Genomic DNA, 15,956 nt, shown 5'->3' on the forward strand with positions numbered 1-15,956 from the left:
GAGAATTCCAGGACAACACAGAGTAACCCTGGAAATGAGGGGGTTATTTATTGAACTAAAATAGTAATACAACATATCAGCATACCAAAACTGTCTGATACACTGAAGGCAGTCCTCAGAAGAAAGGTCTTAACACTGTGCCTACCATCAAGAAATCGGGAGAAATCTCATTATTAATAAGTAAATGATACAGCTTAAGAAAAACAACAAATACCCAGAGAGTAAAGAAATAATCAACACAGGCCTAAAATTAATGAAACCGGAAAGAAAAAATCAATAATCAATGATATAAAGAGATGGTTCTTGGGAGATGGTAGGGGACAAAAACTAGACTGGCAAACTTTTACCCAAATTAACTAGAAGATCCAAATCTAGAGATGAGGGCTAGAAAGACAACTTAAAGGTTAAGGGCACTAGCTACTGTTACAAAGGACCTGGATTAATTTCCAACATGATGGCTCAAAATAATTCCAGTATAGAGTATTCAATGCCTTTCTCTGGCTAACACCAGGTAAGCTTATGATACACAAACATACATGCAAAATAAACACACAAAAATACACTCATAAACATATATTAATTGTAATTAGAAATGAAAAGGAAGACAATATAATACACTGAGTAATGAGCATAGTGGAGCATGTGTCATTATTATATGTTGGAAGAGCTTTTGGGTATATGCCCAGGGGTGGTATAGCTGGGTCCTCAGATAATACTATGTCCAATTTTCTGAGGAACCTTCAGCCTGCTTTCCAGAGTGGTTGTAGCAGCTTGCAATCCGCCAGCAGAGGAGGAATGTTCCTCTTTCTCCACATACTCACCAGCATCTGCTGTCACCTGAGTTTTTTGATCTTAGCGATTCTGACTGGTATGAGGTGAAATTTCAGGGTTGTTTTGATTTGCATTTCCCTGATGATTAAAGATATTGAACATTTCTTTAGGTGCTTCAGTATTCCCCAGTTGAGAATTCTTTGTTTAGCTCTATATCCCGTTTTAATAGGGTTATCTGATTCTCTGGGGTCTAACTTCTTGAGTTCTTCATATATATATATATATATATTTTGGATGTTAGCCCTCTATCGGATGTAGGATTGGTAAAGACCTTTTCCCAATCTGTTGATTGCCATTTTGTCCTATTGACAGTATCCTTTGCTTTACAAAGCTTTGCAATTTTATGAGGTCCCATTTGTCTATTGTTGATCTTAGAGCATAAGCCATTAATGTTCTATTCAGGAAATTTTCCCTTCTGCCCATGTGTTCGAGGCTCTTCCTCACTTTCTCTTCTATTAGTTTCAGTGTTTCTGGTTTCATGTGTAGGTCCTTGATCCACTTGGACTTGTGGTTTGTACAAGAAGACAAGAATGGATCAATTTGCATTCTTCTACATGCAAATTGATAGTTCTACCTTCAGTTGAACTATTACCGTTTATTGAAAAGGCTGTCTTTTTTCCACTGGATGGTTTTAGCTCTTTTGTTAAAGATCAAGTGACCACAGGTGTGTGGGTTCATTTCTGGATCTTCAATTCTAATCCACTGATCCACCTGCCTATCTCTATACCAATACCATGCAGTTTTTATCAATATTGCTCTGTAATATCACTACTGTACTATTGCTTGAGGTCCGGGATGCTGATTCCCCCAGAAATTCTTTTATTGTTGTGAATATTTTTCACTTATCCTGAGGTTTTGTTATTCCAGATGAATTTACAAATTGCTCTTTCTAACTCTATGAAGAACTTAGTAGGAATTTTGATAGAAATTGCATTGAATCTGTAGACTGCTTTCGGCAAAGTGATCATTTTTACTATATTAATCCTACAATCCATGGGCATAGGAATAGGAGATCTTTTCATCTTCTGAGATCTTCTTCAATTTCTTTCTTCAAAGACTTGAAGTTCTTGTCATACAGATCTTTCACTTGCTTAGTCACAAAAAGGTATTTTATATTATTTGTGACTATTGTGAAGAGTGTCCTTTCCCTAATTTCTTTCTCAGCTTCTTTATCCTTTGAGTAGAGGAAGGCTAGTGATTTGGTTTGTTTTTTGTTTTTGTTTTTTTCGAGACATGTTTCTCTATGTAGCCCTGGCTGTCCTAGAACTCACTAGGAGTTTGTAGACTAGACTGGCCTCGAACTCAGAAATCTGCCTGCCTCTGCCTCCCAAGTGCTGGGATTAAAGACTGTGCCACCACCTCCCAGCTGTTTGAGTTAATTTTATATCCAACCACTTTGCTGAAGTTTAAGAGTTCTCTGGTGGAATTTTTGGGGTCACTGAAGTATACTATCATATTATCTGCAAACAGTAGTATTTTGACTTCTACCTTTCCAATTTGTATCCCTTTGACATCCCTTTTGCTGTCTAATTGCTCAAGCTAGGACTTGAAGTACTATACTGAATAAGTAGGGAGAGAATGGGTAGCCTGTCTAGTTCCTGATTTTAGTGGGATTGCTTCAAGTTTCTCTCCATTTAGTTTGTTGTTGGCTACTGGTTTGCTGTATATACTACTTTTACTATGTTTAGGTATGGGCCTTGAATTCCTGATCTTTCCATGAAGGGGTGTTAAGTTTTATCAAATGCTTTCTCAGCATCTAATGAGATGACCCTATGATTTTTTTTCCTTTGAATTTGTTTATACAGTGGATTACATTGATGGATTTCCATATACTGAACCATCCCATGCCTGCATCCCTGGGATGAAGCCTACTTCCTGATACATAACTGCTTTGAAGTGTTCTAGGATTAGGTTTGTGAGAATTTTATTAGTATTTTTGCATCGATATTCATAAGGGAAACTGGTCTTAAGTTCTCTTTCTTTGTTGGGTCTTTAGGTGGTTTAGGCATAAGCATAATTGTGGCTTCATAGAACAAATTGGTAGTATTCCCTGTGTTTCTATTTTGTGGAATAGTTTGAAGAATATTGATATTAGGTCTTTGAATAACCAGAAGCTGGAAAGAATCTAGATGTTCTTCAACAGAGGAATGGATACAGGAATATGTTAGGTACATTTATACAACAGAGTACTACTCAGCTATTAAAAACAATGACTTCATGAAATTCTTAGGCAAATGGATGGAACTAGAAAATATCATCCTGAGTGAAGTAACCCAGTCCCAAAAACTGGGTTTATGCAGTCACTGATAAGTGGATATTAGCCCAAAAGCTCGGAATACCTAAAACACAATTTACAGACCATATGAAGCTCAAGAAGACCAAAGTGTGGATACTTCGGTCCTTCTTAGAAAGGGGGAAAAATGCTCAGGGGAGGAAATATGGAGAGAAAGTATGGAACAGAGACTAAAATGAAAGGCCATCCAGAGACTGTCCCACCTGGGGATCCATCCCACCTACATTACCAAACCCAGACACTATTGTGGAGGCTAAGAAGTGCATGCTGACAGGAGCCTAATAAAGGTGTCTCCTGAGAGGCTCTGCCAGAGTCTGACAAATATGGAGGTGGATGCTCACAGCCAGCTATTGGACTGAGCATGAAGTCCCCAATGAAAGAGTTGGAGAAAGGACTGAAAGAGCTGAAAGGGTTTGCAACACCGTAGTATGAACATTATCAACCAACCAGACCCCCCACCCAAGCTCCCAGGGACTAAAGCACCAACCAAAGAGTACACATGGAGGGACTCATAGCTCCAGACACACATGTAGCAAAGGATGGCCTTGTCAGGCATCAATGGGAGGAGAGGCCCTTGGTCCTGTGAAGGCTCTATGCCCCAGCGTAGGGGAATGCCAGGGTGGAGAGGCAGGAGTGGGTGAGTACATAGGGGAACACCCTCATAGAGGCAGGGGGTTGCGGAATGGGGGTATTCAGGGGAAGGGAAGAACCAGGAAAGGGGATAACATTTGAAATGTAAATCCAAAACATATCCAAAAAAAAAAAAAGACAGTAAAAAAAAAAAATAATACACTGAGCAAATTCAGAGAATCAAAAGGTACTATACCAATATCTCTAAAATTGTTTCACAAAATCAAAACCAAAAGAATATTTAAAAATCTTTTTAAAAAGTCAGTATTTCCAGAATCAGGCAAGGACCCAACAAAAAAAGAAGACAGTAAGTTAGTATCTCTGATGGGCATAGATGTAGAAATCTTTTTATCTGCAAGCTGAATGTAGGCATTTATCAAAAAGATCATCAATCATGATCATCCCAGAGATGTGGGTATAGTTCAGCATACGTAATCAACAAACATAAGCCATCATATAAATAGACTAAAGGACAGAAAACAAATGATCATCTATTTCATTAGAGGTAGAAAAGGCCTTTGCAAAAATCAAACATCCCTTCATGATAAATATCCTGAAGAAACTAGGGTTATAAGGGACATATCTCAACATAATAAATGCAATTTACAACTCGAGAGAAACTAAAAGTATTTCCACTAAATTCAAGAACAAGACTGCCATCTCCATTGTCATTCAATATATTGCTCATAATCTTAGCTAAGGCAATGACAACTGAAGGAGATCAAGAAGATACAAATAAAGGAAAATGTCAAAAAAACTAAAAAACTACACATATGTGCCGACAGTATGATTTTATACATAAAAGACCCTAAAGACATCACCAGGAAATTTCTGCAGGTCGGAAATACATTTTGCAAACTGGCAGGATATAAAATTAACACACAAATCAATAAACTCCCTATATAGAAACAAGCATGCCAAGAGAGAAATAAAACAGTCACTCACACCCACACACATATGTAATCTCAGAACATCTTAAGTACGAAAGTAAAAGACATAAAACATAAAAAGACATGGAAAAGGGGAATCATAGACAATAGTAGAATATGGAAACCCTCCTATGCTCATGGATTGGTTAGCTAATATTGTGATAATGACTATCCTACCTAATGTAATCTGCATTATTTAATATAACCTCCCACAAAATTCCAACATAATTATTCATATTAAATTGAAAATAATTTCATATGTAAACATAAAAGTCCAGTTAAATAAACAAAAAACTTCTGGAGGCGTCACTATTCCTGAATTTAAGTTATACAGAATTACAGAAACAAAAAAAGGCTTAAAAAGTGTCTCAGCAGTGCTTAGCATGCCTTTAACTCCAGCACTCAGGAGGCAGAAGTGGGTGGATCTCTTAGTACAAGGCCAGCCTGGTCTACAGAGTGTGTTCCAGAACAGCCAGGGCTACACGGAAAAATCCTGACTCATAAAACAATATCAACAGCAAAAAATGGCTCAGCAGTTGAAAGCACTGCCTGCTCTTCCAGTGTTCAATTCTTAGCACCCACATAATAGCTCACAACCATTTGTAACTCCAGTTCTAGAGGATCTGATACCTTCTTCTAGCTTCTACAGACACCAGGACAAATATGTGATACAAAAACATCCATATATGCAGGTAAAATACCTACACATATAAAAAAAAATTAAACTAGTATTTTACTGTCATAAAAATAAACACACAGTAAATAGGATTGAGAACCCAGACATAAGTCCATGTACCTATGGACATCTTGACTTTTGACTAACAGGTCAAAAATGCACTGAGAAGGCGCTAGGAAAACTGAATAACTGCACATATAACAATGAAATTAAATTCATATTTCTCAATCTGTACAAAACTCAACTCCAAACAGATCAAAGACTTAAACATAAGAGCTGATATTAAGACTCTAATACAACAAAAAGTAAAGAATATGCCTGAACATGCAGACGCAAGAAAGAACTTCGTAAAGCAGACCTAGACAGTATGCACATTAAGACCAATAACTGACAAACAGGACCACGTGAAGCTAAAACATTTGTACAAGCAAAGGACAAAAACACCATAATTCGACTAAGAGGCAACCTATAGTATATGGAAAGAACACACATCTAACAAGTGTTAATAGCTAGAACATATAAAGAGCTCGAAAACTAAACATCAAGGAAATATGTAAAATGGGGCCTGGAACTAAATACAGATCTCAAAAGATCACACAGTAGCTAAGAAACACTGTATTTCAAAATGGAAAACTCTCTTGGTCATCAGGGAAATATGCTTTAAAACTACCTTGAGATTTAATTTTATCCCAGTGAGAATGTCCAAGATCAAAAATACAATGACCAGCAAATGCTAAAAATATAGGAAAAAAGAAACACTACTGGTCAGAGTACAACTGATGCAGCAACTCCTCCAAATGCTGAAAGTAGATCTAGCATAAGATGCACTGAGAGTCCACTCTTGTACTATATCCAAAGGCCTCACTATCTTATTAGAGATACTTGTTCATACATGTTTGTTGCTACAGTATTTATAATAGCCAAAAATTAGAAACAGCCTAGATGGCCAGCAACTGATGAATGGATAATGAAATGTGGTATATATTTTCAAACCAGAATATTATTCAACTGTTAATATAAATGGATAGAACTGGAAATAGTCATCCTGTAAGAGCAACCCAGTCCAAAAATGACAAACACTACATGCTTTCTCTCATATGTGGATGTTGCCTTTTAAGCTTTAGATACATGTATTTCATTTGGAATACCCTGGTTAGGTAACTACTAGAGGCCATGTTGGGGGGGGAGGGGGATATTTAAATAAAAGGGAAATAAAATAGTGTTATAAAGAGGGAAAGGAAAAACATAAGACAGGAAGGATTAAATGAGATGGGGGATAGAAAGGCAGAGTAAAAAAAGGGAATATGCGGAGGCATAATACACACTGAAGGCAATACTGAAAGAAACTCCTCTAGAAGGTTCCTAAATATATACACATCTAAAAACCAGTTTAAATGGAGCTATACTATAATGGGAACAATACCCCACTTAGAAAGCATACACTATTGAATAAAACCCCCAGTACCAGGAATGATTTACTTCTTTTTGCATTGCTAGACAATGGAGTCTCATAAACATTACAGGTTATTGACAATGTTATTGTTTACCCTCCAGAACTTGAGAATAAGACACTATTGCTGAAGAACACATTAAGCAACAATTCTGATCTTGTGGACTTAGACTAGACTATGTTGTGCAAATAAATACATTGGGTATTTATTTTTGCAATGTCAGATTATAATAATATCAATTATAGGAGATGGGCTACATCTTAAATATTTAATATCAAATAACCTGCCCTTCTTATGACTGGTGGGAAGATAAAAAAATATGAAATGTTTTTGGGGGACAATGAAGGCATACTGGGTATATAAATTCACATTTGACTATGTATTCTATCCTATGTCCTTTATTAGACATTTTAACCTGATACCAGCCCTTAAATAAAAGAGATGGTAATCTCTCTACTGAGAAAAATTGTTGTCAAGGCCTCAAACTAGTACATAATAGAGATATAATTAGAATCCTACTACTAAAATTGGCCATTTTTCTATTGATACTCTAATCAGAGTAGATAATTTTTAACAGTCTCCTTCAAGAGTAAATCATTCCATCCTTCAGGGAAACTCCTTAAGCAGGAAAGTGACGACAACAACAAAATAGCTTCAAGAACTCCCTGAAACTGACCAGATTCACTAGGACCCTACACTTTTGGGGTAAGCAGAGCCCAACTACAGAGAAAACTCTTGGACAAGAAGAACTAACTGCTTGGAAGAGATTTTGAAAAAAAAAAACTAAAAACAAAAATCGAAGCATCCAGAAAGACATTCTCCGACCTGTTGAATTATCCACAGGCTGTGCAGTATGCTCCAGGTTCCTAGCTTTTATGAGTTGTCACATGTACTGGGGTGGGCTTTGATAACACAGCTGTCTGAGTCACCTTTGTTCCTGTAAGTGACCCTTCACTCACATTACCACACATAACCCCAATAAAACTCATTGGTTCACCAAGCTGGACTCTGGTGGTATGCATACTTTGGTCTGCTGTGGTCTCCCTATCTGTGGTAAGAAGACAAGTATGTTTCATCTACCCAAGAAGTTTTGTCACACAACAATGAGAACAAGCAGACAAATACAAAGGGAAAGAGGTCATGAAATTTCCAATACATTTTTCTCATCCCTGTATTTATGTTTTCTTTCTTTCTAGGAAAACCTGCAAGCTTCAGAATGTTCATCATTCTGACCAGTGACAAAGATAGTATCTCTTCTTAGCTTATGGTTTATCTCCTCTCCGTAGAACAGAAGTATGTGTGGTTCTTAAGTCTATGTAGCAACAAAATCTAGCAACACAGGAAAATGAGCTGATCACTAATTAAAACAAATGAGACAGCCAGCTCATGCCACTAATGTTTGGGAGAGAGGCCAACTAAGTTAAGAAAAGCTGTGATTTGGATGAACAATGCTTTAAGTTCCCTAAACAAAGTACACATCAACACTATCAACTCTTAATTAATAAAACAAAAACAAAACATTCATACTCACCTTCTTTATCAGAAACTGACCAGGAATACTTCTGAAAAGGCTTACTAGACGGAAGAGGGTCCATCTCCAGCACTTTATAAATCTGGCCAAAGGCTGATAGTCTAAGTGCATGCTAAAGAATAAAACATCATATTTAATCAAATCTCAATAAACTTTCTAGCTTAAATATTTAACTCAAATGACATTCATTATATACTGCTGTTATTACTGACATTATTCCCTAATTTAAGCCTACAAGAAAAGCTACCTCACAGAACAACTCAGAAAATGGAAGTTATAGTATCTTTCTAAGCAATCAGTAATATACTAGTCTCATACCTGTGCACTATGGGTGATATCTTCTTTTTGCTGAGTGGTCATGTAGCTTAGAGCATCTGTTGGGTCTCGCTCACAAGGATCATGAAGACCAGGACCACCTTTGGCAAAAGAAAAGATAAATAAAAATTTAGAACTGAGTTTAGAATATAGCAAACAAAAGAGAGAAGGGGAAAAAGCTAAAAAATTAAAAGTCTGCTCAATTAAATGGAATATTAAGGACATTTTTTTGTCATTCACAGTTTTAGCACTTAACTGTCCTTATTTTATATGAAAAGAACCTAATATGAAGTTGAGTCATACTCCAAGAAATTAGAACATTATTGAAAAATCATCCCTGATCTCTAAATAGATTTTATATTTGATTTTTCCATATTTAATACTGAACTACAATTAAAATGAAATTCACATTTTTAAAATAAGGATTTACATTTCCAAATTCAGACTTCCAAGTGAAGCAAATACATAGCAATTTCTATTAGTACCTTTTATGTTAGTACATATAAAACACAAATTAGAATTACTGAAAAAGCTCTACAGCGCTCTTCCACTCATAAACATTCTGGTTGCTGAAATTCTAAAGAACAGAACTCCTACACATCATTCTCCTCTGCAGAGGACAAACATTTAGCATATGCTTAGATAAATTAACAAAAATGAGATTTTTCTTATTCTTCTGCCTAGAGTTTGAAACCCTTACCAGGAAGTAGTATTCCAGATGCCAAACACTCCATTACTCGTCTCAAGGCCTCCCCAGCGCCCAAAGGTCTATTACAAGTACCTATAGACTTTTCACATATAAGCTCTAGTGGCTAGAAGATATTAAATTACAAATTAGTACATGCACCAAGTGTTAAAAGGATTCCAGTTAAATGTGAGCTGACATTTCTATCTAAAAGAGAAGCCCAAAAAGTGTAGACAATTTAGCATTTAAGGAGCATTTAACTCTTCCCTCCTGATTATCTACTCTAATCCAACCAGTTTTTATATAGGTTGTGAAACTAGCTTTTAACAGCTAAGACATTTCTCCAGCCCCCAATCATTTTTTAAACCAAGTATTTTTAGATATTTCCTAAAAACATGAGATAAAACCTTATGATTTTTAATTATTCTACTTTTAAAAAACTAGTCATAATTAACTTACAATTAACAAGTTTTCACACATATAATAGCTAATAAATAATCAAGGTACAAACTGATCTAAATATTAAGTTAGGAAACACTCAACTTCAAAGAGTTCAAACAGGCTACTTCAAGAGCAGTAATTAGAATAAATAAACACATCTCTATATTAGATAAACTAAAACTCATGATGCTGCAAGAATATTCATAGTTGTTCATTATGTTATAAATGAGTCTTTACAACAGTTTTTTTCATAAATTTTTAAATTCTAGTCCTGACTGGATCAGGCATAATTTCCAAATTAAGTCAATGTCACAATATATGTATGCTATGTACATAATTAGTAATTAGTATCAGGCAAACATTGCACTTAACCTAATGGCAGACATACTTTAAAGTATATATTGTAACATTGCACTTAACCTAACGTGTTAGAATTTGTGTCTAAATTTCATGAGAAATTCAAAAGACACCAATCTATCAAATCTCCACACAAATGGAACAATACATTGAGGGCAATGGGCCAGCCAAAAAGGCGATCAAGAGCAGCAAGTGATCCATGAATGATCAATGATCCACAGAGAATTCAAAGAAGAATAGCACCTACTTCTAAAAGGTATAAAACCTTTAAGTCAGAAATCAAAAACAACAACAAGAACAAGAACAAGAATAATAATAATTATAATAATAAAGACTTTAAAATGTATATACATCTCAGGTCTGAAACACAAATGACAAAAGAGAATACATACGCATAAAAGAGTTCATAAAACAATAATTATTTCTAAGGCAAAAAACAAACATTTGTCATAACTAACTCAGAATATAGTCATAGTACCATCATTTCAAGAATTTCCTCTGCTATATCTTCATATTTGTTTTTTAATCACATTTAAGTACTTACCCATCCTTTCAATGGTGCCCATGTGGGTACTCTGTTGCACAAATCACGCAGAATGCGGAGGACAATTACACATGATTTTAATCCATTTGCCCTTGCCTAAAACAAACAAAATGATGCCAATATCCCTGTAGAAGTCCATTTCTCATTTGATACACACAGATCATAAATAACTTTTTTTTGTTATTGGGTATTTTATTCATTTACATTTCTTTATGTATATTGTTTTTATTTTCTTTATGTATATTTTTTTTATTTTCTATATTCTTTCTTTATATTCCAAATGATTTCCCCTTTCCCAGATCCCCCCTCCCCATATATCCCATAAACCTTCTTCTCTCCACCCATTCTCCAATCACCTCCCTCCTTTTTCTCTGTCCTTATATTCCCCTCCAATGCTACATCAATCCTTTCCAGGATCAGGACCCTCTCCATACTTCATGGGAGTCATTTGTTATGCTATTTGTGCCTTAGGTATTCAGAGCTTCTGGGCTAATTAATATTCACTTATCAGAGATTGCATTCCATGTGTATTCTTTTGTGATTGGGTTACCTCACTTAGGATGATATTTTCCAGATCAAACCATTTGCCTAAAACTTTTGTGAATTCATTGTTTCTAATTGCTGAGTAGTATTCCATTGTATAAATATACCACATTTTCTGTATCCATTCCTCCTTTGAGGGACATCTGGGTTCTTTCCAACTTCTGGCTATTATAAATAAGGCTGCTATGAACATAATGGAGCATGTGTCTTTATTGCATGCCGGGGAATCCTCTGGGTATATGCCCAGGAGAGGTCTGGCAGGGTCCTCCAGAAGTGTCATGTCCAGTTTTCTGAGGAACCGCCAGACTGATTTCCAAAGTGGTTGTACCATCTTACAGCCCCACCGGCAGTGGAGGAATGTTCCTCTTTCTCCACATCCTCGCCAACACCTGCTGTCTCCTGAGTTTTTGACCTTAGCCATTCTGACTGGTGTAAGGTGAAATCTCAGGGTTGTTTTGATTTGCATTTCCCTAATGACTCATAGATAACTTTTTTAAAGTGAATACCGATTAGCAAATAATTTACTAGTATTCAAGTGAGCCAAAAAAAATAAAATTTCAATAATATTTCAAGTTAAAAAAATAATTTTTCAAGTTATGAAAAATTAGGAAGTTACTGGTTCAGAAAGTCAGTGTTTTAATTAAAAGACGAATAGAAAAATTCCTTTTGTAAACGCATGGCAACCCTATTCCAGGCACTATATTAACATTCTCATCTTTTCAATATATTTTACAAGGCACCCTCTACTATTCAGAATAGTAAGTAAAAAAAGAATAACACGATAACAAAACAACAGGGGGAGAGAGCCAGTGTATAAAGTGCTTCCTATGTAAGTATGCAGGCTTGAATCCAACCTTCAAAACCTGTGTTTTAAAAGCCACTTAGAATCTCAGTATTGGAGAAGCAGAAATAGGAGGATCCATGGGCTTGCTGACCAGTCAGACTAGCCTGTGTGGTGAGTTACAGATCCTTGTGAGAGTCCCTATCCCAAAAATGGCAAGGTGTATAACTCCCAAGAAATGACACCGAAATTGACCTCTGGTATACAATGAGACAGACAGACAGACAGACAGACAGACACACACACACACACACACACACAGATGAAAGCTATTCTAGGCACTGTATCCAAAGGAACTGATTTACTCCATCAAAAACTCAATGAGCTACAAACTATTCCCCTTTCATATAGCACATACATCACACTAAGCGGAAAGTAGTCCACATACATGTAGCTATACAGAAACAGTAAAGAAATAAAAAAATGCCAACCTGAAACCATTTGGCATGTCGAAGAGAAGCCAAGGCATTTAGGCATTTTTGCCTGTCCAATAAGTCCGGAGGATCTTTCATCATAACATTTTCTAATAGTAAAATGGAGTAAAGGAAAACAGAAACAGTTTGAAAGGGTGTTCTTAAGAAATTATCAATAATGACAAAAAGAAAGCAGCATTTGAGTAGACTTATAATAAAGACAACCAGAAAATTTTGTAATCATTTTGTTGCTTCTTTTTAAAATTAGGTATACATTATTTATATAAATTGTCATCAGATTCTGTGCAAAAGTACAAGGAAAAGTAAAGGAATTCCTTCGGCAAAGGAAACTGTGACCACTGTTTCTTATAATCAATCTGAGATCTTATTAATCAACATGTACACCATCATAGATACATACAAACACTGTTTCCTTTGGCAATCTACAAAGAAGGACATCTGGGAATAATAGCAACAAAAACTTTTTTTTAATAGAAAAAATTTGGATAACTGATCAGGGTCTAAAAAAGTTAGAACTCTTTTATACAATAGTAAGTAAAGTTAGAGGGGTTAAAAATATGTGTGTAACCAAAATAGAAATTTACTCCTAGAAAACCTAGTCACGGCCGGGCGGTGGTGGCGCACGCCTGTAATCCCAGCACTCTGGGAGGCAGAGAGGCAGATGGATTTCTGAGTTCAAGGCCAGCCTGGTCTACAGAGTGAGTTCCAGGACAGCCAGGGCTATACAGAGAAACCCTGTTTCGAAAAAACCAAATCCAAAAAACCAACCCCCCCCCCAAAAAAAAAGAAAAAAAGAAAAAAAAAAGAAAACCTAGTCACTAGAATAACAACACTAGAAATATGACTCCAGTAATGAAATCTCAATCAAACGTTTCCTTGAGGTTCATTTACTATTCCATTTAGAAGCCCAAATTTTAAAACAATAAATATAAAATAAATAGAAATATTTCTCATTTATTGATCTTTTAAAAAAAAAAGACACCTCATAATAGACTTCTACCTAAACAGAGCCTTCTGATATGTCTTAATATTTCACAATTGGTTGAGGTGGTCAAAAGCAGCCAAAGTTAATCATGATTAACAATAAAACCCATATACTTGAGATGTCACATGATACTAAATCCAAATTCATTTCTGATGAGCTATGGAAAAGTGGGATTTTTAATTTTTTAAGTATCAATAAATTACTTAAAAGCATAGTTCCCTCAATAGATCCCTACAAATGTTTGTCTAACCCCCCAAAGCAGATTTATTATTCTCTCATAACACTTTTAAGCCAGGTAGTGGTGATGCATGCCTTTAATTTTCAGTACTTGGGAAGCAGAGGCAGGCAGATATCTGTGATTTTAAGGCCAGCCTGATGTAGAATGAGTTCCAGGACAGCCAAAGCTATACAGAGAAAGCCTGTCTCCACCACCCCCCCACACACAAAGAATGCTTTTAAATATAAGATTCCCAACAACACTTTCTCTCAATATTCTAATAACAGCAGATATGGAATACATTGCATGTTTCAAGGGATGTAAATACTTTTAAAGGGCATATAAGAGAATGGATTTTTTTTTTTTTTTTGTTTACTTGGATGACTCTACAGGGGGAAATATAGTTTTTATTCTACTAGTTAAAATGTTACTAAGTATGAAGGCATAATTCCCAGCTAAAACCACAACAATAATAGGAAGAACTGTGGGCTCCCTGTACTGCTGCAACATTACAGGATGAAATATTACTTATTTTCTGCTAAGTGAGCTCCACAGATGTCTACATTGTTTCCCATTAATGTCTGCCAACAAAAATCACAATGGTGAATCTCATTACTCAGTTCTACTCATAAAATCACAAGCCTAAAAAAGAATTATGAATATGGACTTCTTTATACAGACACAAAACATACAACTGAGTCATTTTAGTGTTTTGTCATCAAATTATTTAATTGTAGTTAATACAAGCATCTGCTAAGCTCAGTAAAAAATAAAACATCTCTAATGAGTTATTAGGATCTCTTAAAAAGTAGATTCCCGAACAAATGTTGACTAACTGCATAGGAACACAATCCAAATTGCTTAATTTTTTACAACTTCAATTTTTAAATTAATAGTAAAGCAAGTTAAGTTTTATTCTTCCACCTCATAGAGTCAAGACAGAGGGAAACAAAGGAAGAAAAGCATAGGATGAAAGGACAGAGGAAAGATCTGGAAAGTCAGAACTGTTTGTTCACCTCCTAGTATTTTATTCAGTGATCAGAGATTATAAGAATATCCCCTAATTGTGACACAGATATCTGTAATGGAGACAAAAGAAAGATATTTTTGACGACTTTTTTCATCACAAAATTAGATTATAACCACAAACTCTTACTGCATGCTCTGACAGTCAAAAGATCCAAAATATTTCACTGTTAATGAGGCTGGAAATAGCAGGGTAATACATTTATTTACCTTGAAAGGTTTTTTGAATTATGTGCTACACACAAGCATATGGCACCACAATGCTACTTATCAGCCCAGGTTGTTTATATGGCTAATGATGTAGTTTTACATATTTTAACTGATTAAAAAAATTTAATTAATGTAGTAATGACAAAACTGCTAGGGGAAAAAAATGCCACTCCTGATAGAACTTTAATACGGGTATACAGTTGGGGCAGGGAGGTTTGCATGTGCGTATGTTTCACCTTTATTAAGTAAACAAAGATTTTTCTTTTTTGAAAGAAGTCATTAAGTAAAAACAACAGAATATCAGAAGTAGGTGGATAGGTATCTGTGCATTCCAGATCAGCCTGGTCTACAAAGTGAATTCCAAGCCAGGAATATACAGAGAAATCCTGTAAGAAAAGAAAAGAAAGAAGAAAGGGAAAGAGAAAAGAAAAGAGAAAAGAAAAGGAAAAGAAAAGAGAAAAGAGAAAAGAGAAAAGAGAAGAGAAGAGAAGAGAAGAGAAGAGAAGAGAAGAGAAGAGAAGAGAAGAGAAGAGAAGAGAAGAAAAGAAAAAAGAAAAGAAAAGAAAAGAAAAGAAAGGAGAAAAGAAAAGAGAAAAAAGAAAAGAAAAGAGAAAAGAAAAGAAAAAAGAGAAAGGGGAGGGGGGAGGGGAGGGGAGGGGAGGGGAGAGAGAAGAGAAGAGAAGAGAAGAGAAGAGAAGAGAAGAGAAGAGAAGAGAAGAGAAAAGAAGAGAAAAGAAGAGAAAAGAAGAGAAAAGAAGAGAAAAGAAGAGAAAAGAAGAGAAAAGAAGAGAAAAGAAGGGGAAGGAGAGGGAGGAGGGGACAGGAGGAAGGGAGGGGAGAGGAAAGGAGGGAAGGAAGAAGGGAGGGGAGAGGAAAGGAGGGAAGGGAGAAGGGAGGGAAGAGGAGGGGAAGAGAAGGAAAGGGAAGGGGAAGAGAAGGAAAGGGGAGGGGAAGGGGGAGGAGAAGGGAAGGGAGGAAGGGAGGAGAAGGGAAAGGGAGGAAGGAAGGAAGGAAGGA

The 15,956-nt window shown here is 35.9% G+C and overlaps 1 protein-coding gene across 7 annotated transcripts in view; it reads right to left on the reverse strand.

The window, feature by feature from the left end:
- Window positions 1-15,956, reverse strand: part of Strbp (spermatid perinuclear RNA binding protein) — a 134,069-nt gene that overhangs the window by 35,714 nt on the left and 82,399 nt on the right. For all 7 annotated transcript variants that reach the window (XM_052182406.1, XM_052182405.1, XM_052182407.1 and 4 more), the window contains 5 exons: window positions 12,499-12,590; window positions 10,684-10,779; window positions 9,357-9,468; window positions 8,660-8,757; window positions 8,342-8,453 (listed from right to left, as the gene is read on the reverse strand). In XM_052182406.1, coding sequence (XP_052038366.1) covers window positions 8,342-8,453; window positions 8,660-8,757; window positions 9,357-9,468; window positions 10,684-10,779; window positions 12,499-12,590 — 510 coding nt within the window. The remainder of the gene's footprint in view (window positions 1-8,341; window positions 8,454-8,659; window positions 8,758-9,356; window positions 9,469-10,683; window positions 10,780-12,498; window positions 12,591-15,956) is intronic.

This window comes from Apodemus sylvaticus, chromosome 5 (assembly GCF_947179515.1).
Source record: "Apodemus sylvaticus chromosome 5, mApoSyl1.1, whole genome shotgun sequence".
Lineage (NCBI taxonomy): Eukaryota > Metazoa > Chordata > Mammalia > Rodentia > Muridae > Apodemus > Apodemus sylvaticus.